The 25114-nt window shown below is 42.7% G+C and overlaps 1 protein-coding gene across 3 annotated transcripts in view; it reads left to right on the top strand.

Annotated features, from left to right (window-relative positions):
* Nucleotides 1-25114, top strand: part of LOC132092535 (E3 ubiquitin-protein ligase LNX-like) — a 77183-nt gene that overhangs the window by 13938 nt on the left and 38131 nt on the right. For 2 of the 3 annotated variants that reach the window (XM_059498813.1, XM_059498812.1), the window contains exon 1: nucleotides 20582-21287. In XM_059498813.1, the coding sequence (XP_059354796.1) occupies nucleotides 21196-21287 (92 nt within the window). In that variant the 5' untranslated portion in view covers nucleotides 20582-21195. Of the gene's footprint in view, nucleotides 1-13624; nucleotides 13865-17478; nucleotides 18004-20581; nucleotides 21288-25114 lie in introns of those variants that run through there. The other variant, XM_059498811.1, reaches the window with a different exon arrangement.

The raw sequence follows: 25114 nt of genomic DNA, 5'->3' as shown, positions 1-25114 counted from the left end.
ACTACTCTGCTCTGACTAGGTTATAGAGTAGGTTATGCTTTGCTTGAATTGTCAAATGGGTCTCGCTTTAATCATTTAATCATAATAAGCCCGTTAACTCAGCATAACCCAAAGTCCTGCCATAATCTTTGTCCTGGGAAGTTTCCAGATGAATACAGCCATCTACACAACTGTTTCCGAGTGTCCCCGACCACAATAAATAAAATAAAAATATGGTACATTTTTTTAAATAATTATTTTTAAAAAAATCTATTTTTTCAATTTACATTTATTTTAAATATTAAATAGCATTTATATATATATATATATATATATATATATATATATATATATATATATATATATACAATTCCTGCCGGCCTGAGACTCAAACTCACAACCCTTCAATTGCGAGTCTGACTCTCTAACCATTAGGCCACAACTTCCCCCACTAGTTACATTTTGTGCAGTTTCACCATATGGCACTTTACAACATAAACTAACTTTGCATGCAATAAAAATATCAACTTTTTTATATTTATGAGCAATGATCAAAAATATTTCTAAGAAACAATAATAAAGGATTATTCCAAATTATTTACTTTTTTCTTCAAGAATTGTATTCTTATAATGAAGATTTAATTCATATACCATAATGTTTGACTTTATACCTCTCCAACATATCAACATTTACATTCATTGAGTCATTTCATGTATGAATTACACTTTTATGTATTTTTAAATATATACAGATAAACAATGAACATCATGCCACTTGGCATGCCTCAGGCACAGCCAATCACAGACCATAGCCACTTCCACCTTTACCAATCAGCTTCCAGACATATTAAAAGTTCAGAAATCAGAGGGAGAGAATAGGAGAGTCAGAGCTGTTTATGAAAAGCCCAGTGGAACACAGCACACCGCAATCCATCAGAAGGTGCAAAGTAATTCATTCAGTAATACAGCAGCAGAAGTGCCTTATTGGAATGGAACAGGTATTAATGGGAACTCATCAAATCAATATTTTTCCCTTTTACCACTTTTCCACCAAAATGGTGCTGGTTCGTGTACCTGTAAACATGTATGTATGATGGAATCTTGTCAATGGAAAAGACCATTTTTTTCCTTTCCATTCGCAGTAACCCTGTCACATGTGGGGGCACGCTGATAAGTGAATTTCACACACGTTTGCTGTTGTGCGGAGGTGATAACTGATGTAATCAGGGCAGTGAAGTCTTCCGGTCCCCCTCCCATCATCACAGAGCTGACATCCTCCAACTCACATCAAAAGCCTCAGACTCACATGTAAGATGTATGCAGGCATGTGCTCTCACACATATCTCTCTCACCCACACTCCCAAACATCCAGTCAGCATGCACAGAGTTATTACTAAATTGTGAAGAAGCTATAATTATTCTATTAGTCTGTGAACATTTATCCATGCTTTTTATAGTCTCTTGCTGCTCTAGGCACCAATATATAATGATATTAAGCCTCCACTCTCATTTAGAAGTCTGAAATACTCCCAACAGTTTATATATATTTATTGAATCTATCTATCTATCTATCTATCTATCTATCTATCTATCTATCTATCTATCTATCTATCTATCTATCTATCTATCTATCTATCTATCTATCTATCTATTCTATATATAAATAGATAGGAATGTGAATGTTCATACAATAAAAGTATTATTTAATAAAATTATTTTTCAATCTGGAAAATATACCCAAACCTTTCCAAAATATATAAAAAAATATGTTTCAAATATATTTTGCCCAGGAAAAAAGTATATACACATATAAAAGCACTGTGGACTGCTAAGCATATTGAAGGTTATTTATTCGAACTAGTCTTGACTAAGATAATTATTCAAAGACGTGAGGAGATATTCTCTCCTCTGACTCTCTCTGCCTCTTTTTGAAGGATAAAGACTGATACTATCTTTTTCTTCTTCAACACTGACATTTTGCCCTTGACCCACATGACCTGTTTTTTCATATGTCTTTGACTAGAACTATGAAATGATGGCTTTGCTGCAGCACTAATGTGTTAGAAATCCATGGCTCTCTGTGTTTGAAAATGTGTGTGTGTCTGGAGGTTTAATGAGAAGTGGCATATGAGTCAGACCGGAGGTTCATGGCTCTTTGCTCTCACCTCTTAGAGTAATGGTGTGTGGGCTTCAATCACTCAAACTGAAACTAACACATGAACACACACACACACACGCGTCCGCGTGTGCATTCACAAAGAGGAACACATTCACAGAAAATGCACAACATCTAACCTAGTGCATTTTGGTGATGAAGCATAGAATAATTTTTTACATATATGTTTGTCAATCCAGACATCATCACATTTGATTTAATCTATGACCCCTCAAGCAAGTCTTATGAAAATTATCATTTTGAAGTGAGACGAGTGACGAGACGTAGGGCTATTAGCAATAAACAGTGAAGTTGCTCACAAAAACAGCAATTCAGAATGACAAATAGACCAAAATGTTATTTATTTTCAGCGAAAGCCAGGCAATTTCCAGTGACATCAATCACACAGCCGTTGGCAATGTTGCCAGTGTTGAGTATGTTAAATTCAACTATTCAAATCCCCAGCTGATCATATTTGAAGCAGGATTTTATTAATAAATTATAATGCTAATGATATGGAGTCTTAAATAGCCCATATGGCAAATATACCCTGTGTGTGTTTAATATGATATATTATATAAGGTATATATTGTAATGTATATTTATATTATATAAGGTATTTTATCAGAGAGGAAGACATTGCATTGTTTCATTGCACCCCACAGCTGGGAAACAGTGAGAATATAAAAGGAAACACTAGAACAGGTCCTAGAGGGTGTCTCTGTAAATGAGGACTGAGTCTGCTTTAAAGTCTTGTGTTTCACATCTACTAAGATGATATTTTTGTTGCTGGTAGTCAGAGTCTTGAGTCACAGTGGCACTCCAAACCCTTAGAGACAAAGACAGAGCGAGAGAGAGAGACTGTAAACAGAACAGCTAAAGAGACAGAGCAGAAGAAACAACAAGAGAAAAGAATCAATCTTCATTTTTCAGAAGAAATGAATATGAAGAGCTAATGATGGTATATTCAATAACTCATCAGCTAGAGAGAGAGAAAGTAAAGGTTGAGATTTTCTAAATAGGAGACTAATCAATAGCTTTCCATACTAGACTATTTATTTTTTGTTTTTCTTTTTTTGGGGTGACCCCTCTCCCCTGGGTAGGATGTGCATAGTGAACCTCAACAGCCCCCAGTCCCGCTCTGCTCAGACCAAACTAAAGCCAAATACTGATGTGACTCATACACAATTCTGAGTATGAAAGGATGATTAAAGACACAAATCAAGAAATAGAGGGAGATGGAGGCTGTTGGCACTGTAAAGGAGGAGAGATGGATTTATAGAACTGTAGAGTAAGAGAATAAAGCAAAAGTGGAAAACATAGATAGATAGAAATACTGTATATTGTTTTCCAGATGAATGGGATACTTGAAGACTAGCTGTTACGCTGTCTGGTCTCTGTTTCCCTGGGTGTCCACTAGTGGTCTCATTTCCCCATAGGCACCTCACCGTAGCCACTACAATTCCCACAAAGCCTTGTCCCTTCATCACAGTAATTGCACTCCTGTTAATTGCACTCAGGTGTCATCACTTGTTAGTCATTATCCTGCCTATATTAACCAGTCCTTTTCTGTATGTCTGCATGGAGTCCTTTCTTTCCATCACCCAGTTTCCTCGCCTTCCGAGTTCCTCGTCTTCCGAGTTCCTGTTCCTGTTCCCGTTCCTGTTCCTTCCCTGTTTGTTTCTTTGTTGGATGGATTTATGGTTTTGACCCCGGCTTGTTGATTTCTGATTTGGATTACCCATTAAAACCCTCCGATCGTAACACTAGCTTTTTAATATTAATTACATTATGCAAATAACTCAAACCTTTGTTTAAATAAATAAATTGCTTAATTCAACAATCAATTCTGTTTAAATAAATACATATAAATTCATGGAATGAATGAATGAATGAACAAACAAATATATAGCTTATTTTAATTTTCTATTAGGGAAATATTTAATTAACTAAATAAATGCTTGGCTTACGATTATTTATTAGGTTTATTAGCGCAGGGGATAAGACGCATACCTGTGGTGTGAGAGACCCGGGTTCGAATCCACTGTGAAACGCCAGTGTGTCCTTGAGCAAGACATTTAACCCGTAGTTGCTCCAGAGGTGTGCGACATCTGACATATATGGCAATTGTAAGTCGCTTTGGATAAAAGCATCAGCTAAATATGTAAATGTAAAATGGTTATGCAAAAAAAATGTAACTTAAAATTTTGTAAAAATTAATACAAAATATAAATAACAATAATGCAAAAAATAACAGTCATAAACAAACAACAACAAAAAATAAGACTAAGTAAAAATATCACCAAATAATCACAATGTTCATGTGAATAGTTCCAATATTGATTTCTACAATTCTAAAATCCTCAAAAGAAATAATATTTTACCTGTGATGTTGAGTTTGCAGTCTGTAATTAAAGGTAACCATATAATTGACGGCAGGAAATAATGGCTGATGGGACCAGGGACCACCTTAAATGATGACTGTGTTTGATTGGTTCTCAGATTCAGTGGAGTGTTTCCAAATAGACAAGAATCAATGTGTTACTGCAATGAGCATACAATGAATGAATACATTCACAAATTAATAAAAAGTGATTCAACCCTGCCATATAGTCAACATAAAGCACAAATACCACACACTAATAATATAAATAAAAAAGGTAGAACACACAAGCATATTAAACATGATCACACACAAAGTGTCTCAGCAGAGTAAAACATGTCCCTCTTTTGCCTCCAGCAGCACAAAACACACAATTAGAACAACCTCAGCAAAGACATTCAGCCTTATGGTGAATATTGCACCCTATGGAGCCAACGGTTAACTTTCCCTCCGGCTGAAGTTTTCGACAGGGCAACGCTCCCAATTTGCAAGTCTGTCTGTCACACACTCAGTTCCTCTGGAAACGGCAGTCTGTTTGGGATTTTCTCTGATGGGGTTGCGCTCAGAACAGGTGGCCATCTGAGAGGGCAGTCTCATTATCTGGTCCATCCTCTCAAAAACAGAGCCACCCTGTCAGCCTACGTGTCTGTCAAAGCGCCGTCTCATAACTAACCCACTCAGCCGACATGCCCAGCGGCTCTCCATATATGTCATAATAGTAAAATGTGCTCAATTGAGAAGCTGAAAATACCTGTTACCATTAAAAGCAATGGTTTATATCTAAAGCAACTGACAGCTCTAAAAACACATTGCCTAATGGACCAAGTGTATAAGACAATTGGCTTATTAGGCTATGAAGTGAAACACTTCTAGTAAATATTCAGAATTTGAACTTGTGATCTCTCTCATGATTCAGAGACCAGTTATTGTCTAAATATTCACACCATGACACACAAACACAAATTACCCATTTAATCCTGGGCGGGCATGTAGATGCAAAAGCACCCTCTCACTTGTGCTTTCTGATTCATTTCTACAACATGTCTGAATATATACACCTAGTTAGAGAAATCAGCCCTCCCATCACCAATGATAAAGTTATTAAGAGCATCTCTTCATCTCTTCATGACTTCATGCATAGCAATGATTGAAAGATGTCAAAAGAAAAGATTTATTTGCTGAAAAAAGATTGAAAAACATATACAATTTTAATTAAAAAATGTATTTAAAAATAAGTTGAAAGCAATTGAAATTTAAGAGAAATGAGAATGAAGGGGAAACATGTTTATTTATTTAGCAACCAGTGCCCGCAGTGAGTTTGCTACTGCTCAACAGCAATAATTGATGTTGATATTTGATACTTATATTTTCTGAGAATTACACTTCAGTGTAGAGGTCTTCACAGTGCACCCGAGACCCGTCGAACCCGTACGGGTTCGGGTTTATATTTTAAATGATCAGCCGGGTCTAGGTCGGGTCGGAATCTATTACTTCGGGTCCCGGGTCTGTTTAACATTGTGTGTAATACCCGTGCTATCGGAGTCATCGGACTAGGAGAACACTCGGCCGTGATCAGACACTGTTTGTGTTTTTTGTAACTTGCAACTTGTAAAATTAGGAAAAGAAAAGTGTGAGCCAAAAAAAAAAAAGCGATCTGTCTCTCTCTGCCATTAAAAGCAGAGCGCGCAGACTCAGAGATAATGCAAGTGCACGCATGGTAATAATGGATATAATTGGAATAACGAGAGGAATAACATGGATAACTTTCTTGTCGGAGAATTGTAATGCATCACTGGCAGTCAGGTAGCCTACAAGGAAGAGAGACTACGGCTCCTTAAATTAGGTAAGACAAAAAGTTGTATTTTTCGCAACAGGTTTATTGACTTGTAACAGCAATTTAAAGTGGAATATGTGACAATCTGGTCCAGTCGGTCCGGGTCCGGGTCTAGTTTTTGAAATAATAGACGGGTCCGGGTCGGTTCTGTGTAGTACATTGTGGGTCTCTTTCGGGTTCGGGCACGAAGTTTTGGACCCGTGAAGACCTCTACTTCAGTGTATTTAGCCTACTGTTATGCCTGCTGATACTCATTGTGAAAACCTTGTGAATTAGGGCCTAGGTACAGATCTTAACATGTAGTACATTTCACTTCAAATGACTTCATTTCAAACAGAAGAAAAAAAAACTCTGCAGTTGAGAATTTTGATAGGAAGTATCCAGCAAAAAAGGCAATTGAAAATGTATGGTAGCTAACAGCAATAGTGGTTTCCATCTGTTATTCATGTTAAATATTGGCCAGCTGGTTTAAATCCCACTTGAGTGAGGGGAGTAGAGTGAGGGGAGTAGAACCACAGGGATTGCACTGGTGCCGTGACCCGGATGAGAGTGACGTTTAGAGGAGTGTAACAGAGGCCAACTAGTAAGTGCTGTGCAGGTAAATACACACCCACACACACACACTTAATTTTAACTGTCCTTGAAAACTAAATATTTCTTAGTTTGAATAAAATTTAAATAAATCTTCAATTTATCATCAAATCTTCTGGCTGCAAAATATTATTATTTTTTTCAATTCGCAACTATTGAAATGATCAAGAAAACCAAACATCATCTGTTAAAATTCCCCCGATCTCTATACAATCTTTCTTAATCACACAAGCTTATACAAACATTATGACAATTTTTAGAGAAATTTAAATCTACAGGAAGCATAGACAAATAGTTGGTTTTGTGCAGGTGACCCCCCAACCACACAAATATCCTTACCAAATCATCAGATGTAGTGTGTGAAGTTCTTCTCTGTCTGGTGTCATTGGATGGGTGTGGGCCTCTGGATAGAGAAAAAGTGACTCGGTTACTAGCGTAACCTCGGTTCCCTGAGATGAGGGAACGAGTACTGCGTAAGCTAGCTTACGCTATGGGAAAAGGTCCCCTTTTCTCTAGAATATGAAGCCAAAAATTATCCTTAATTTTTAAATAATGTAAAACGCAGTGCTGCAGCACAGCAGACCCAAGCGAAGCGGCTCGCGCGCTTATTGGCTGTGCTGCGGCAACTGCAGCAACCTATGGTGAGGCGGCGGAGAGGAACGAACCAATGGGGGCGCTTCGCGCCTATTGGACGTCAGAGCGCGCCAAAATAGGCGTGGCTGGAACTATATAAGCCACCGCTTCACCATAGGGATCAGGTTTTAAATCGACTGAAGCGATCACCCGGTCCGAGCACATAGCACGGCAGGTTACGCAGTACTCGTTCCCTCATCTCAGGGAACCGAGGTTACGCTAGTAACCGAGTACGTTCCCTTTCGAGAGTACTCTCGTACTGCGTAAGCTAGCTTACGCTATGGGAACACAATGTAAAACGCCGTGCGTGCTCGGGAACTTCGACCTGTCACAGCCCAAGGCGAGAGCCCGGGGCTTTATAGCAGGAGAAATCCCAGTCCCAACAGCCGACCTTAGTGAGCTTTATATAGGGAATGAAAAAAGGGGGACGTGATAAGGCTTAGCACGTCTATATAGAAAGTACCCTGGCCTGCAGGGCAGGGACTTGCAGATTATAGAATCTAATAAATGTGGACGGAGAGGCCCAGCCTGCCGCCGCACAGATATCATCCAGTGGTATCCCGCAGGACCACGCCCATGACGAGGCCATACCTCGGGTGGAATGGGCTCTGATGCCGAACGGGCAGTGAAGGCCTTTAGATTTGTAAGCCAGCGAGATAGTGTCTACTATCCATCGCGATAGGCTTTGCTTCGTGGTGGCGAGACCTCGGGTGCGCCCACCAAAGCATATGAAGAGCTGGTCCGACCTCCTGAATAAGGCGGAGCGCGCAATATAGGTTTTGAGAGCCCTGACGGGGCAGATGAAGCTCGCGTTGCTTTCGTCGCTTTGCGAGGAAAGGGCTGACAGCGAGATGACCTGCGCTCTGAACGGTGTTGAGAGCACCTTGGGGACATAGCCGTGTCTTGGTCTGAGAATGACTCTGGAGTCATTAGGCCCAAACTCGAGACAGTCAGCGCTTACAGATAGCGCATGTAAATCCCCCACTCGCTTGACTGAGGCCAGAGCCAGTAGAAAAGCGGTTTTGAACGAAAGAAGCTTCATATCGACAGACTGAAGCAGTTCAAAAGGGGGGCCCTTTAAGGCCTCTAGGACCGTAGACAGGTCCCAGGAAGGGATTGAAGGGGGTCGGGGAGGGTTCATCCGACGAGCTCCCTTAAGGAAACGAATGACCAGTTCGTTTTTTCCCAGTGATAGGCCGGCCACCGGAGCATGAGAAGCTGCAATGGCTGCCACATACACTTTGAGCGTAGACGGGGATCTGCCCGCATCTAAACGCTCCTGTAGGAAGGAGAGTATCTCCGTCACGTCACATAAGTGAGGGTCTAGGTTCCGTGTCCCGCACCAGGTGGAGAACACTGACCATTTCTGCGCGTACAGGCGCCTGGTTGAGGGCGCTCTGGCTTCCGTAATGGTCTTTAACACTCCCTCAGGGAGGTTCCCGGGTACCCGTTGAGGGGCCATACATGAAGGGCCCAAAGTTCGGGGTGGGGATGCCAGAGCGCGCCCTTCAGCTGCGTGAGGAGATCTTTCCGCAGCGGTATTGGCCATGGGGCTGTACTGGACAGCTGCATCAGCTCGGAGAACCAAGGTTGGGTCGTCCAGAGTGGGGCTACTAGCAGCATAGCACATCTGCTCTTCCTGACCCGATCGATGACCTGCGGTAGCATCGCGACCGGTGGGAAGGCATAAAGCGGGCGTCTGGGCCAATCGAGGGCCAGCGCGTCCCTGCTCTTTGAAAAATATATTGGGCAATGAGCGTTGTCTTCTGAGGCGAAGAGGTCGACCTCTGCCCTGCCGAAGATGCTCGACATCAACTGAACCGTTTGTGGGTGAAGAGACCACTCCCCAGGGGGAACATTCGCCCTGGAAAGCATGTCCGGGCCCCGGTTCAGGATGCCAGGTACATGCGCTGCCTTTAGCGAGCGCAGATTGTAATGTGCCCATGTCAGAAGACGTTCGGTCAGGGTGTGCAAGGTTTCTGACCTGACACCACCCTGGCGATTTATGTAGGCCACCACTGACATGCTGTCTGATCTGACCAGAACATTGTGGCCCTTTAAAAATGGGAGGAAAGCTTTCAGGGATAGTTCGACCGCTATCATCTCCAGACAGTTTATGTGTAACAGTCGCTCCGGGCTCGACCAGAGGCTGGAGGCAGACCTGCCCTCGTACAGGGCGCCCCAACCGAGGTTGGATGCATCTGTCGAGACTACTTTCCATTTCGAGACAGCGCCCGTGCTTACACCTAACTGATACCAGTTGGCTATTTTCCAAGGGGCCAGAGCTGTGATGCAGCCGTGGGTCACCCTGATGCGCGCGCGGCCGGAAATCCAGGCGCGCGCTGGAACACGGTCTCTCAGCCAGCGCTGTAGTGGGCGCATGCGCAGCAGGCCCAGTTTGAGAACCGCAGAGGCTGATGCCATCAGACCTAGCATTTCCTGAAATCGTTTGAGCGGGTAAAGAGACCCGGCTTTGAACGACACGGCTAGATGCTGAATAGTGAGAGCGCGCTGTGACGTCAGACGCGCTGTACATGTCACAGAGTCTATGTCTATCCCCAAAAAGGAAATCCTCTGGCTGGGAGACAGAGCGCTCTTGACAGTGTTGATCGTGAGACCCAGGCATTCTAAATGGCTGAGGATCCAGGATCTGTGTGTCGTCAGTAGTTCCTCGGAATGGGCTAAAACTAGCCAGTCGTTGAGGTAGTTCAATACTCGATGGGGTGCTATTTGAATGTGAAAGTAAGCGTCTTTCAGATCCACTGAGAAAAACCAATCCCTCGGGCGAATTTGCGCGAGTATTTGTTTGGTAGTTAACATTTTGAACGATCGCGTCATAAGCGCTTTGTTCAAACGTCTGAGATCTAGGATGGGTCTGAGACCGCCATCCTTTTTTGGTACGAGGAAGTAGCGGCTGTAAAAGCCTGACTCGCGCTGCGCAGGGGGGACAGTTTCTATCGCCCCTTTTGCAAGAAGGTTTATCAGTTCGGCGCGAAGGACGTGTGTCATTTCGCTTTTCACTTTCGTTTCGACCACGGCGCGAAAGCGCGGCGGTCTGCGAGCGAACTGGAGCGAGTAACCTCGTTTTATTATATTCAAAACCCAATTTGATATGCCGGGGATGGCCTGCCATGCAGCGGCTCGTGCGGCTATGGGTTGAATGTGCTTCGGGCACTGGCCGCCTGTTATGAGGGGACCAGTAGCTCGAGTATGCTGTGCTTGTGACACTGTGGTGACAGCGCTTATTTGTAGGGTTGCGCACTGAGAAGTGGGCACGCGCGCTACATTTAGAGCACCTCCGGCGCGAGCGGGAAGGTGGGCATGAAAGGAGACCCGAGTGTGTCTTTGTGACACTTGGGGGAGTGTGTATACATGTAGGGGTGCGTACTGTGTAGTGGGCACACTGCCTACATAGAAAAAGCTCTTTTTGTGCTTTATTGAGGTCGCCGTGAAAACGGCGTTTGTGTGCAGGCGTGCGTGCATTGTAACAGGCTCGTTTACTGCAGTATAGACATCTCCAACCGCCTTTAGTGAGGGGATTGGAGGAAGCATGTGAGGTTTCTTGTGTGGTGGTCCGGCCGCAGCGGGACTTAACCACGGTCTTTTCAGCCCGAAGGTCAGGAGGGCTTCGGAGGCTCGGGGTTCAGCACAATCCTGGGCCGAGGTCCCCGTCTCTCTGGCGGTTTGCGGCTCGTAGAGCGAGAGCGGTGCTGGGTTTTGGTCTCTGGGCGAGACTGTAAGTCTGGCTGCGATGGCTTCGAGGTCTGAGGGGGCGGCGCATTTCTACGGCGTCCCGCAGCAGAGCTAGAGCGTTTCGGCAGGAAGTGTCTCATTGCCTGTGACGTTTTCTGAGCCTCAGTGAAGCGTTCAGCGAAACCCTTAACCGACTGGCCAAAGAGGCCGGAAGGCGAGATAGGAGAGTCAAGAAAGGCGGATTTGTCGGCGTCTTTCATCTCCGTGAGCGTGAGCCAGAGGTGTCGCTCTAAAACAGCGAGGCTTGCCATGCTTCGGCTGATCGCTTGTGCTCTGGTCTTTGTCGCACGCAGGGCTAGATCAGTAGCGCTGCGGAGATCTTTAAAGTCATAGGTATCTGGGGCAGACTCGTCCAGGTTACGGAGAAGTCTGGCCTGAAAAACCTGCAGCACAGCCATGGTGTGTAGAGCCGAAGCAGCTTGACCAGCAGAGGTGTAAGCTCGGCCAGCGAGAGCTGAGGTGGTGCGGCACGGCTTGGATGGATGCACAGGCTTCGACCGCCATCCTGCGGCTGAGGGCGGGCAGAGGTGTGCAGCAATAGCCTCCTCGAGAGGGGGGAGGCTCTCGTAACCGTGGTCTCGGGCGCCGTCGACAGAGGAGAGCGCTGACGAGACAGAAGTCTTCAAGCGTGCGGAGAATGGGGCTTTCCACGACTTCGTGAGTTCATCGTGAACTTCCGGGAAGAAGGGGGCGTTTCTTTGCGGAGGGGCCGAAGGGCGCCCCTGCAAGAACCATTCGTCCAGCCTGCTTTTAGCGGGCTCGTCTGGAGGAGACCAGTCGAGCTGAAGGTCGCTGACAGCCCTTGTAAGCACGCGAGTAAGCTCCGCGTCGATATCAGCGCGTTGTCCGGTGCAGCTGAGTGCTGTAGAGGGGGGGGGGGTCCGCAATGGAGCCCGACCATTCCTCACTACTGGACGCGGCGAGAGAAAGGCTGTCATGTCTGTCCTCTTCCGCCTCAGGCGCTCCGAAGGAGAAGGGGGCCCTGGTGAGCAGGGACTGGCGCTGCTCGTCCACGAAGAGGACAGGCGAAGGAGAGAGAGTGGGCGAGGCACGCGGGGAGTGTTCCGGCGTGAGCTCGCGTGTAGCAGTGTGCTCAGGCATTCTCTGATCGCGGCGTTTCTTACGCGGCACTTGAGAGAGAAGAGGCGGAGCGGGTGGAGCATCGTGGCTGGTTTGAGCTAATCGAGCCCGCAGGGTCGATATAGCCATGTTGTCGCACTCAGGGCAGCCGCCCTTGGAGAGTGCGCTCTCAGCATGCTCGCGGCCCAGGCAGGAGACACAGATGATGTGGCGGTCCTCGCTGGGCAGATGGCCTCGGCAGGAAGCGCAGGCCCGAGGCATTTGAAACAACGCCTCGAATTCTGGAGAAAAAAGTGTGATGCAGCGGCAAACACACTAGCTTTGTAAAGGATATAGTCACGCCGGATGGCGCAGCAGGAAGCGAGTGCTGAAGGCGGCGTCGAGATGAAGCACGAGCCGGCGTCCTCAGATCTGCGTTGCAGTGCTATCCCGCTGAGAGGCTTTTCGACGGCGTGTAGAGGCTTCTCCGGAGAAGACAGCGAAGTGCAGGTGAGATCGCTGAAGGAGATGAAATCTGATCCCTATGGTGAAGCGGTGGCTTATATAGTTCCAACCACGCCTATTTTGGCACGCTCTGACGTCCAATAGGCGCGAAGCGCCCCCATTGGTTTGTTCCTCTCCGCCGCCTCACCATAGGTTGCTGCAGTTGCCGCAGCACAGCCAATAAGCGCGCGAGCCGCTTCGCTTGGGTCTGCTGTGCTGCAGCACTGCGTTTTACATTATTTAAAAATTAAGGATAATTTTTGGCTTCATATTCTCGAGTAAAAGGGGACCTTTTCCCATAGCGTAAGCTAGCTTACGCAGTACGAGAGTACTCTCGAAAGGGAACAGCTTTAGTGAATTGTTTGGGGTTCTTAAAGCACTTTGTTCAGGGTTATGTACAAGGATTTGCCAGTGGCATGTCACAGCTTGCCACACACCACCAGCATATTTACATTTGGGTTGGTGTGGGTGCACATATACATTTACTTCCTTTAAAAAAAATTATTTGTGTGCTGTTATAGATTCTAGTTTTGGCCATATTTTTTCTTTTTTCTTTATTTCTATGGTTTAATGTTAAGAGACTGCTATCTTCCTTTCAGTTACACCGTGTGTGTGTGTGTGTGTGTGTATATGAAAACCAGTTACTGGCCCTACCAGAGCAGGTTAGGGCAGTTCTCATGTTTAACTGCCTACCATTTTAGCTCTGCCTCTTCTCTCTCACTTCCTGTATCAGGTGCGTGCATGTGTACGTCAGGAGTTGGCGTCCCTGTACATGAAAGGATGGCCAGGGGGCCCTGGATTGAAATACTCACTTGAAGACCACCAGGACTATTTACAAAGCTTACCGGACATCAGGGAAATTTTTAACCTGTGGCCACAGGGACAAAGTCCTCTTATTTTCTCTTTTACTTTTTCTCACTCACTCTCCCCTTCTCATTTTCCCTCTGCCGGAGCGGTTGGATTACCTGTTCAGGTAAGCGGGAGAAATACACGGGTCTGAGTATATTTACTCAGTACATTTTGTCACTAACTTTCACCTGATGTTGATTTTGTTTGATAATCATGTACTTGTTGACTCAGTACAGCTGTGGAGAAACTTTCTTTGTGTATTAAGCAACATGAACCCTTTGAAGTCACAAAGCCCATGACAACTTGTGTGTATTTATACACATAGAGGCATGTGTGTAAGTATGGCACATATGTTGATGTACATATATTTGTAGTGTAAACACCTTTAGCTTAGATTGATCATCGTCATCATTATCCTCTTGTATTAGTGGTTCAGACCACCAGCTGTTTAGCCAGGAAAACCAAGAGCATGTCACCTGCCAGTATGCGTGTGCGTGTGTGTGTGTGTGTGTGTGTGTGTGTGTGTGTGTAGAAATGTCAATTTTGGCCAATTACGGCCTCACTTTTGCTATGTTTTCTGTTATCTTCTTTATTGAGTTTTACTGTATATGCCTTAACTGCTAGGTTTTATCAGTGATAAGACATTAAATGTCATCTATAAAACAAATACTAGTCATTTGTTAGATGGTAGTACATTATAACATTACATGATCATATAATTAACTATTTTTAATTTAATTCAAATATTTTAAGCTTTAAAACAGTATTTTTGAAACACTTGTGACATCAGTGGAACAATAAGATGGCATAGAGAGGGACATATTATATGATTGAGACAAGAGTCTAAAGAAATAGAATGAAAACATGTTGGAATAAAAGTGGGTTGAAGAGGAAGATGGAAGGAGAGAGGTTCGTACAGAAAGACGCAGAAAACTAAAAGGTGGGGGTGAGCTATGTAGATTAACATATGAACACTTATGTAACTCTCCCCAAGCTATGCTAGCATGAAGTTCTGATGTTCCTCTCCTACATACCAGAAACATGTAGCCTCATTTCTCATATGGATTGTGTTGTCCAAAATGTCTCTTTTGAGATATATTTGCATTAGTTGTAATTATTTTCCTCATGCACTCACTCACTCACTCAGAACACCCACTTCTGTCATCTCTCTGTGAGTGTTATTTTTTGTGTGTGGCTATGCTCATTAATATCTATAATTTCCACTGAAAAGTCATTATATGTACATTAATCACTGTATGGATTTATTGCAATATTTATTAGCTATATGACACAACAGTTGAATGTTTAATCAAAAGGGAACCCCAAGGCTCCTTGTTAGGACTTATAACTCAACCATTCAACCCTGTTCAACAAAATTATTACATAATATTGTGTGCGTGCACGCATGTGTGTGTGTATAGATATAGATAGATTTTATAATGTCTATAGATCTAATTTCTATTTTTCATATTTATTGTTGTAACAGCCAAATCACACAAATCAGTATTTAGTTGTTAGAGTTATGTTTAACTCTTCGTTCAAGTTGAAATCATAGCATGCAAAGATTCAGATATGCTGTGGAATGTTCTTCTACAACATGTCTGAACAAAGCATGGTGAAGTCAAAAACAGATCAACAGCAGGACTGAGAGTAAGAGATCCACCTAGCTGCCTCTTTTCTTACAGTGCTGCCTTCATCAAGCATGTCTGTCTATTCTGTTCGAACAGAAGCACAGGTGGCATTGCAAGGCTAAGATGTTTTTTGGGGGCAAGGGACGGTGGGTGGCATCTATAAGCATTTTCACTAGTGGTCTCAGACTTTTAGACCCCACTATATATTTCTGTTTGCGTTTGCATTAATTCCAGTGGTGCATTGTTGTGCACTTTGTTTGATGGATAAAGTTTTGTCTGTGCTGAGTGATATAAAGTGCTGACACACACACGTACAAGACAAGGCTGATTAGGCACAATATTACACCAGGATATAACCATTAATACACACTATGTTCTGTGTAAGTCTGTATATTCCTTTTATCAAGCCATTTATTAAGGATATTTTCAGCATTTTCAGTCACTAAACATTGATCCCACTGGATCTAAGATCAAAATGTGCTGTTTACGCGTGTAAGCTTTCTAGTTGATTGTGCACTTTAATGCCATTAGCACTCTTTATGCTTAGTAAACTAACCACCACTTTCCTTTGGGCTAAAGGTCACTTAAGAAACAATATTATATCCTATATTAGAGAGACAGAGTTTAAGGAAAGAAAGTCCTGTCATACTGTTTGTTTAGGACAATGACTTTTTCACCAGAAGTGCCTTTGCATGCGGGAAGACAAAAGAAAATGGAAAATCGTAATTGAATAAGAGCCGCAGGGTAAAAGCAATTATTTTTGTGTGTTTGTGTGTGTAATGCAACTCAGTCACATACTCAAGCCATATAGTCACTCTGAAGGATCATTAAAGAGAGGATAATTTACAGGGAACGCAGGATTGCCAGGTATAACTATGTCCTTGGGCCCACTCCTTTATGGGTGGGAGTGTGTGTGTGTCCTCTTATATAGTTCTGGTTAAGTTCAGATCAGATTACAGGGAGGAAGACAATAAAGCTATTCTCATGCATTCACCTGCAGTGCCCTGTTGTTCAAGGGTTTCCTCTTTAAATCAACAGTGGATGACTTCACAAAATCTGAGAAATGCACAGAAAGATACTGGGAGAATATGAGGGTGTGTACATGTGTTCAGTGCAGAGAGTGTACTTAGTGAGATACTCCAGACAAAATTTTATGGCTGTAATAATTTTACACTCCCATCGTAACCATGCAAACTCTCACGTGTGAATAAGTTGTCTGTACTACAACAGGTGTGGTTATGCACTCAGTCTTAAGAAAAAACATCCCGACCACAGGATTTCTTTTACAAGTGAAATTTAAACATTTGTCTTTATTTACTCACCCACATGTCATTCCAAACTGGTATGCTGTTGTTTTTACTGTGGAACATTTATTAATTTACTATAAAATGACAGTTTATAGAGACTATACCATTTAATATACCATTAAAAATATCAAAACATTAGTTAACTTTTTTATTTCAAATAAAATAATACTGTTAATAATAAAATTACAAATTCAGAATGACTAGAAAGTGAGTAAATAATTACAAAATATTCACTTAAGGGCGAACTACATTTATTTGTTTAAGCTTGAAGCTTAGTTAAATCTAAGCTAGGAGTTTATGTAAATTTAGCTACAAAGAAACACACACAAACTCAATTCTTTTCACTAGTAAATGACAGGCTCACATGAAGCCAGGTATAATTGCTTTCAGAGTAATGCTAGAAAATAGCTGTCTCTGTGTGACCTTGATAAAAACTTCCACTGTATGGATTTATAACTGGCAGTTATAAAATTACACTTTTCTTTTTCTCCTACTGGGATTTTTAAGAATCTCAGGTGCAGCATTGATATTTCTGTTGCAAGTGGAATATAAAATTAGTTTTGGATAAGTGTGATATTTATCCTACTACCAGCTCAGGGAATTAAAAATAAAGTAAGAGCAGAACAGACAGAAATTAAAAACTAATTTTTGCTGCCCTCGTTTTGCTAAATTGTGTCTTTGGGTGTGTGCGACCTGCTTTTCCAGCAAACACAGCTAACAAGATTATTATGTGGCCACACCTATTTGCTATAAATGATGGTTCCTTTCTTTCTTTCTTTTTATGTACCCCTCCCGTACAGGTGGTGGCTCAAAACGCAACCTGACACAACAAAGCCCTCCAACCACACAAAGATTGAGTAACGCTTCAAACTTCAACACCATTTCTACCATTTCACAATGAGTGATCAGGAAGAGGCAGGCGCTGTGGCAATGCCTGGTTGTGGTGCAACAGGTGTCAGTCCCACCTCCCCTCCCCCTGACCTGTGCCATGTCTGTGGACAACGACACCAACAGGAGGAGAATCATGAATATACTTACAAAGAGGAGGTGGATGATGACCTTATGTGCCACATCTGCCTTCAGCCATTGATCCTGCCCGTAGACACCCCCTGTGGACATACCTATTGCCAGGAGTGTCTGACAAACTTCCTGCTGGAGAGCGACTTCTGCCCAGTGGACCGCACTCCACTGATGCTGCAGACCTGCCGGAAGTCCAGCCTGCTGGTGCACAAGCTGCTGGATAAACTGATGGTGTCCTGCCCCTTTACTGAACACTGCACTGAAGTGATGCCGCGGGGAGAAATGGAAGGACACATCAGGAGCCGGTAAGGAAAACACCCTCACTGCTGTTTTTTATATGATAGTAGTGATCTTAACAAGATTTGAGCTTCTTAATGAAATTTAGCATGGTGGTAGACAGGCTTGGAAGATGACAGTCTGAGACCCAATGTGATATATCCAAGTAGAACATGGATCTGCTAGTTTTGTTGGTCCTGGAGCAATGTTTATTTCATCATCACTTGAATACTACCAGGGGCATAACAAACATTACGACTATTTTTAAGGAATATCATTGTTTTTTTTTACTTTACCTGATGCCAACAGATGCATTGATGCAAACACTAAGCCGCCATTTTCCTATGGCAAATGCCTGTTTACTTCTCAGCAAATCAATTAGGACATTAGGCCTACTGAATATTAATTAGGTAATGTTGCTTTATTAATATTCATGAGTCAAGCTGATACGTTTTATAATTGTGCTTACCTATTTTCACTGCTGCAAATTTCCAGAGAAATGTATTCCCTTTATCTAGGGAAATTGCATCACACAAATTTTCATTGAAATGACTGGATTTCCCCAGTGAAATGATGTCAGTCCATGGTAAATGTAACCACATCTTAATGCTTACAAAAAAATAAAAAAAAATAGTGGTGGGGTGATAAATATGAGGCAATCCCTAATCCTAACACAAAACTAAAACCTAAAATCTTCAATCTTATTGGTCAAAAAGGATGTTGTTCCTGATATTCAGTCAGGTTTGAAGGATGTTTTCAGTAAGGACTCATATTCAGATGTCTATATTTGAAGGTTTGGCAAAGCACACACAGTTTAAGTTATTGTAATGTGCAAGCCCGTTTTAAATTGCTGAATGTGACTGATGCATTGAATTCACAGTTCATCTTCTCATTGGCATTCATGAGCAGCTCTTCATTCATTGTCATTTATAAAAGACTCTTGTCAGTGATTCGCCTCAATAGAAGACATGTGTCGAGCATACCTCCGTCAGCATGCATGCATCTGTTTGTTTATTTTGTTAGAGGTTTATTTTGTTCTCCAATCCTCAGAGGTAGCAACCCCATAGTGACCTCTGTTAAACTGATCTTCCACCTCAAAGCCTTTGGGGACATTATGCTTACTAATGCTTTTTATTGGAACTCTTACTCACTCTCTCCATTTTCAGGATTGTAGAGACTCTGTCGTTCCTTTGGACTGTTTCTGAATCATTACTGCTCCGCAGGCCTGAGGGCCTCTGTTGAAATTAATTGCATTTTGTTACTGGCGTTAATGGAAAGTTTCCCTCTCATTTAAAATTCCCCTTATGGAAACATAATCAACTTGCCCTTTTCTCCAGTCAACCAAAAACCCACACTTGCTTCTTTCCATACTATTGCTCCTCTCCCCTCCCACATCTTTTTACATCTTTTGGGCACTTAGGCTATCAGTTCATCTTTCGTTGTCTTTCTCTTCCTCTCGTTGCTTTCTCCAAAGTGGTATGGTCTCCTGTGGTTTTAGCTGTTCCAGGACTGTAAAGTTGGAAAACATTGAAAATGTGATGGGACTTAAGCAGAACAAGAACTTGTGAGGACCAGCCAGTGACTCTTTCTATGTAAGAATGGCCTTCCATTCACTTCAAGCATTTTTTTTTATGAGAACGTTTGTACAAAGTACAAAGTTCCTCTAGATTCCATGCACGTAAGCTCAATAGCTGAGATGCATTTGTCAGCATCAGCTGCTACAGATTGTGTTTGTGTCCCAGCATTTGTAATCATGGGATGTTAAACCGTGAAGGTTCCTTCACACTGGTGACTCATAACATTGTAGTGAGAAGATCTGATGTATTGAGTCAGTTTCGATTGCTGCTTTGTTGTGTTTTAGTTAGTTTGCATGTGCTTTGGTTTTTTGTATTAAATGTAGAGAGGTTTGTATCTTGTATTGTATGTTGGTCTGTGTCACTTCTTTTGTTTTTGTGTTTGCAGTCAAGCATGTCTAGATGCACTTTGTTTCTCAGTGTGTAAGCATGTGCTTGAGTCTGCATGTATTTGGCGGTTTACAGACTTTCCTGGAATCCTGGATCAGATCAGAGAGGGAATGTACCACTTTAGGCTCTTATGAACATGCAATATTGATAATAGCACATGTTATACTGTCACCAAATCATATGGTTATAGAAACTGTTGTAAAGTTTGGAGATCTATGAACCTATAACCATAGTCTGATTACATGACCTTGTGAGTTATTGTCTGTTTGGAGAATGATTGAAAAATATATTGCTAGATTCACACAGCTGAAGAGACAGAAGAAATTCCATGTCTGTCTGTCTCTTCCATTCATCCATCCATCCTTCACATCTACCTTCAACACACACGTACCCACAAACACACACACACACTCACACACACACACACACACACACACACACACACACACACACATCCCTTCATAGCTGAACGAACCATTGCATTGCAGAGGGGGGTGGTCTTTGCCATATGCTCTACCATTGAGGCATATAGACAATGATAGATGGACCACCCAAGCCTGCAACTCCCCCTCTCTTCTGTGTCAGTTGGTTCGCCCCAGTTCTCTCTCTCTCTCTGTAGAGCATGCTGCAGTATAAGTCAGACACTGTGTTGCCACACTCACACATACTCTCTCTCACTCTCTCTCTCTCACACATTCACAGCAGCATGTGGGCTCGTGAGCGTAAATCCTCTTACTCTTGGATGATGCCCAGGACAGATTAGACTGCAACGCAACCATCGCTCCCGACTGGTGTGCCAGCAAACACTGCTCTCTGCCTCCTCTTCTCCTTCTACCTCACCTTTCTCTTTTCTTCTCCATCTCGGCTTCCATGCACCTGTGCCCATTCCAGATGCCGCTCCTGACTCTTCTCAAGTCTTTCTTCACCCTGCACTCTCTGTTCTCCTCCACTGGCAGCACTCCCAGTCTTTACCTCTCCGTCCACTGCTGCTGATCTCTCTACTGCTGAGATGACCGGGCTAAAAGACTGAGGGAGGTGAGGAAAAAAAGAAAAGTGGAAAGACGGAGAAACCAGAAGAAAAGGAAAAGGAAGAGTAGCTTTTTTAATGAGAGAAAGGCGGGAGGGGGGGTCAGAACTGTAGTAGAGGTGTAGAAGCGAGGGCCAGGGAGGAAGCCGGATAGGAAAGACTGCATTCAGCCTAGAAAGAAAGCAAAAGAAAGAGAGTCTCAAGACAAGAGACCCTGGAGAGAGAGGGTCATGAAAGCTCTGCTGCTGTTGGTTCTGCCCTGGCTCAGTCCAGCAAACTACACTGACAATGTGGGCAACCTGCACATCCTCTACTCAGAACTGTGAGTAACACACACATTGGCTCTCGCCAATGTCCTGTGTACGTGTACTTGATGTGAGTTGTGCCCATAAGTACCATCTCATCTTCTAGACTTAAACAGGACAAGTCGCACTGTGCCCCATCCCATCCAGCACTGCAATGTGTGCATCTGATTGTGTGTATAGGTGTGTGTTTGTGTGTGTGTCCATACATCATTCTCAACGACCTGTATAAATCCCAACTGATCCCGTTTTTTTTTTACCTAAACAATTGCTTGCATACTTGTATGTGTTTGTGCATTGCATGCATATGTGTGTGTTATTGTCATTTGAAGTTTATAGATTCTAGATTCTACTGTGATGTCTAATATTTAATTTAAAAAAAGAAAAAATGCATCATGTTGTGTTTATTTATTGCAGTTGTATGGCAGGGGACAGTGTAGAGGTGATTATGGTTGCATTTTGTGATGAAGCATGTTTTGTTTTGATGCTACCAAGCAGTGAGGGACACTGCAGCATGGCTGAGATGACCTAATATGTGTGTGCGCAGGTGTGTTTTCACACAAATAGTCAGGGGAATTTGGATTTGACATTTTGAGTATGTTTTTATCGTCATATATTATTTATTTCTAAGACATAAAATGAATGTTATCTTTGCACAGTTGCTATGCACACCATTCAGAAAAACATAACACAGGTACTCAAACACCCTCTGCATATCTGACAACAGAACGTCCCAGCACGGAACATAAAACATTCAAGTTGAACTTCTCTGTTGGGTCAGCGTTAAACAGCGTAAGAGCTTCTTCATTGTGCACTGCACTGTCAAAAAGACACTTCTGCATTCAGCATGAGAGTGCTGCGAGTGTGTCTGGGTGAAAGCTGGTTATATTGATCCCGGGTCTTTGGCAGAAACACAATTGTGCCGTGTAAGTGCATGTGAAAGGCTGAGCATAGTACAATAGACTGCATTACAAATCCCCTCTGCTCTTGGAATCTAGACTATACACAACACAAACATGTTGAACTGTGGTGTATAGCATGGAAAATAAAGAAAAAGAGGATTGGATTGGAACAGGACAGTGAGGTGTCTTCAGAGAGATGAATAGTGAGGAGACAGATATGGTAATTTCCTGCACCATCTGTCCATGCGTTTGTTTGGCTTGGATCTCTTAGGATGAGGTCTTTCTGTTTTTCGTCTCTGTGTATGTGGGTCACCATATAAGCCGTGTTTTATGATTTATGTCCCTGTGTATGTGAGTGTCATGGGTAGACATGCCATCTTGCGTGCATACATTGAAAAAGAGACAGAGAGAGAGGCGTTGTGTAGTCCATTTTTGTATGGCTGGTTGATGAGAGCAAGGTCATTCGTTTTCATCAAATATAATGACAGAAAGCTACTATTCTCATCTCTCTCACACACACTGGCCTTCTTTCTTGTATTTCAGCTAATTGTGATTTGCTTTGCCCAGAATGCTTTTCTTAAATTTTTTACATATTGGTATCTTTTCCCTTCTGTCTTTCTTTGTTATTGGATGTTGAACTTCTCACAGAGATCTCTGTAGTGCTGTGGTGGACATTCATTTGAATGATGGCATATCCTATCAGACTGACCCTGATAGGATAGGATCAATTACAAACATGCTAGTATCTTATATTAACATCTGTCTCAGGTGATCCAGTCACAAGTGCTCGGGCGAGACAAATCATGGTGTAGTAACATCTCATGTAACCAATCTGCTCTAAAATAAACTTGTATTTATACTGTATTTTGGAATTGTTTCACATAATCTGTGCTATTAAACAGCAACTTTCCATATGTTTTGCATTCCAAATTTTTCAATGAGACACTTATTTTCTTTAAAAACTGCACTTAACCAGCAAAGAAAACCCTTGTTTGCTCCATATGTCGTCTGAATGTTCGGATCAACACTGTTTTGGACAGTATTTACACTTGTATACAGAACTGACTACTTGTGAAATTAATGTTAATTCCAGGTGTAATTCCAGTGTCTTTCAGAGCTGAAATCCTGAATGTTTGATCTCGGCTGAGGCTTCCCATCTTCCTTTGACTACACATTTCCTTTCTCTCTTATGCTTTGAGATGCTTAATTAGACTTTTGATGAAACATTAATCTTCTCTGTGCACTGTTGCAAATGTTTTTATGCGGATGCTTGATGCGTGTGTTTGTTCTTAGGGGGACAATACCTGATAAACAGCATTACTAATTCTGTGAGCAGTTTATAGGTAATCTGTGTGATTTCTGCACCACTAGTGTCACCAAATGGTATTGCGAAAACAATAGTGGGCAAGCAAGTAGCCATTCCTCAGTCGCATGCCACTGGTTGGACCAATGTTTCAGACTGGTCAGGATGTTTCAATAGTACCATTGTCACAGTCTTAATCATAGTCATTATTTACACTTGTTTTATTAAATTAGTTTGCCAATGGATCACTATAATAGTCTTTGTATATTACAGGCAAAGATGAATGTATTTTAACACACTCAACCTCTCTTCCTATCTGATGTCCAGCTCTATTCATCCCAAACACTTTTGCTTCCCAACGCTTTTATGATGTGTAGGTGCATCTTGTGTAAAGGTATGCCGAGATTTGCCTTTTCATGTTTGTGTGATGTTGGATGTGTCTGCACATGCTGTATCAGGTGGTATTTGAGAAAAACCACTCACACATAATTCTTCTAGACATATAACAAAGCATTATTGAACTATGTGTCCATCCAACATTTGCTCTGTAAAATAAACACTTTCATGTATGAACAAATTTCATGATATGCAAATGTGTATGAATCGTTTGAGGTTCATGGAATGATGAATTCATGTAATGGATAAACTGTTTATTATAGTATTTATAAAAAATTGATTTAATTTTGTTTTGTTAATTTTCAATTGGAATGAAATATGTTCCACACATATTTCTGACAAAGTTTTTCCATAGTTTCCCATAGTTTTCCATAGAGTCCTGCTATCGGATTGTGCTTGAGCATTGATGTCATCAGAAGAAAATGCTGTCAATATCTTGATATTGTACATTTTATGCCAATCTAAATGTAAAAAAGTACATATAAATGTACATATAAATGTTTCGCTTTAAAGCCTATGAATACTAATGACATAATCTTGTCTGTCCACATCTAAAGCACATCTGTCCATGACTTTTTAACTGCTCAGATAGGTGTGAGGAGCTTCTGTTAATGTCACACCCAGGGGCTGGCTATGCTTTAACTAAGCCACACCCCTTCTCAACTTCCACCTCGAGGAGGTCCCCAAACCCGACCCAATGGCCAAACAACACGAGAACAAGTAAGTGATAAAACAATCTTTATTTAAATATCTAAAAATAGCTTGGGGAATAGGGAAAGGGCAATTAAAACTAAACTCTGACTCGGCCCTCCAGATGGGCTATGGCCGGGAAGAGGTCAGGGAGCAAGGGGGCCACGGGGATCCGGGGCGTGGGACTCGGGCCCCGGCCTGAGTCTTAGGTATCCGTAGCGCCCTCCTTCTTCCTCCTCTTCGCTGAATACAGCTCACGGTAAGTACTGGTTCACACAGTTCGTTCTCGAGGTGCTCACTCTCTTTCTCTTCCTCCACAGGCAACGGGCTCTTTCTCTTTCTCCACAGGCAACGGCTGGGACACACAGGCACAGTTAATTCAGCTTGGTTTTGCTCTCACCTCTTCGCTGATTACAGCTCACAGTAAGTACTGGTTCACACAGTTCGTTCCTTGGGTGCTCACTCGCTTTCTCTTTCTCCACAGGCAACGGCTGGGACACACAGGCACAGTTAGTTCAGCTTGGTTCTGCTCTCACCTCTTCGCTGATTACAGCTC

Source organism: Carassius carassius, chromosome 18 (genome assembly GCF_963082965.1).
Source record: "Carassius carassius chromosome 18, fCarCar2.1, whole genome shotgun sequence".
In the NCBI taxonomy this organism is placed as follows: Eukaryota; Metazoa; Chordata; class Actinopteri; order Cypriniformes; family Cyprinidae; genus Carassius; species Carassius carassius.
This window is presented reverse-complemented; position numbering and strand designations above follow the sequence as displayed.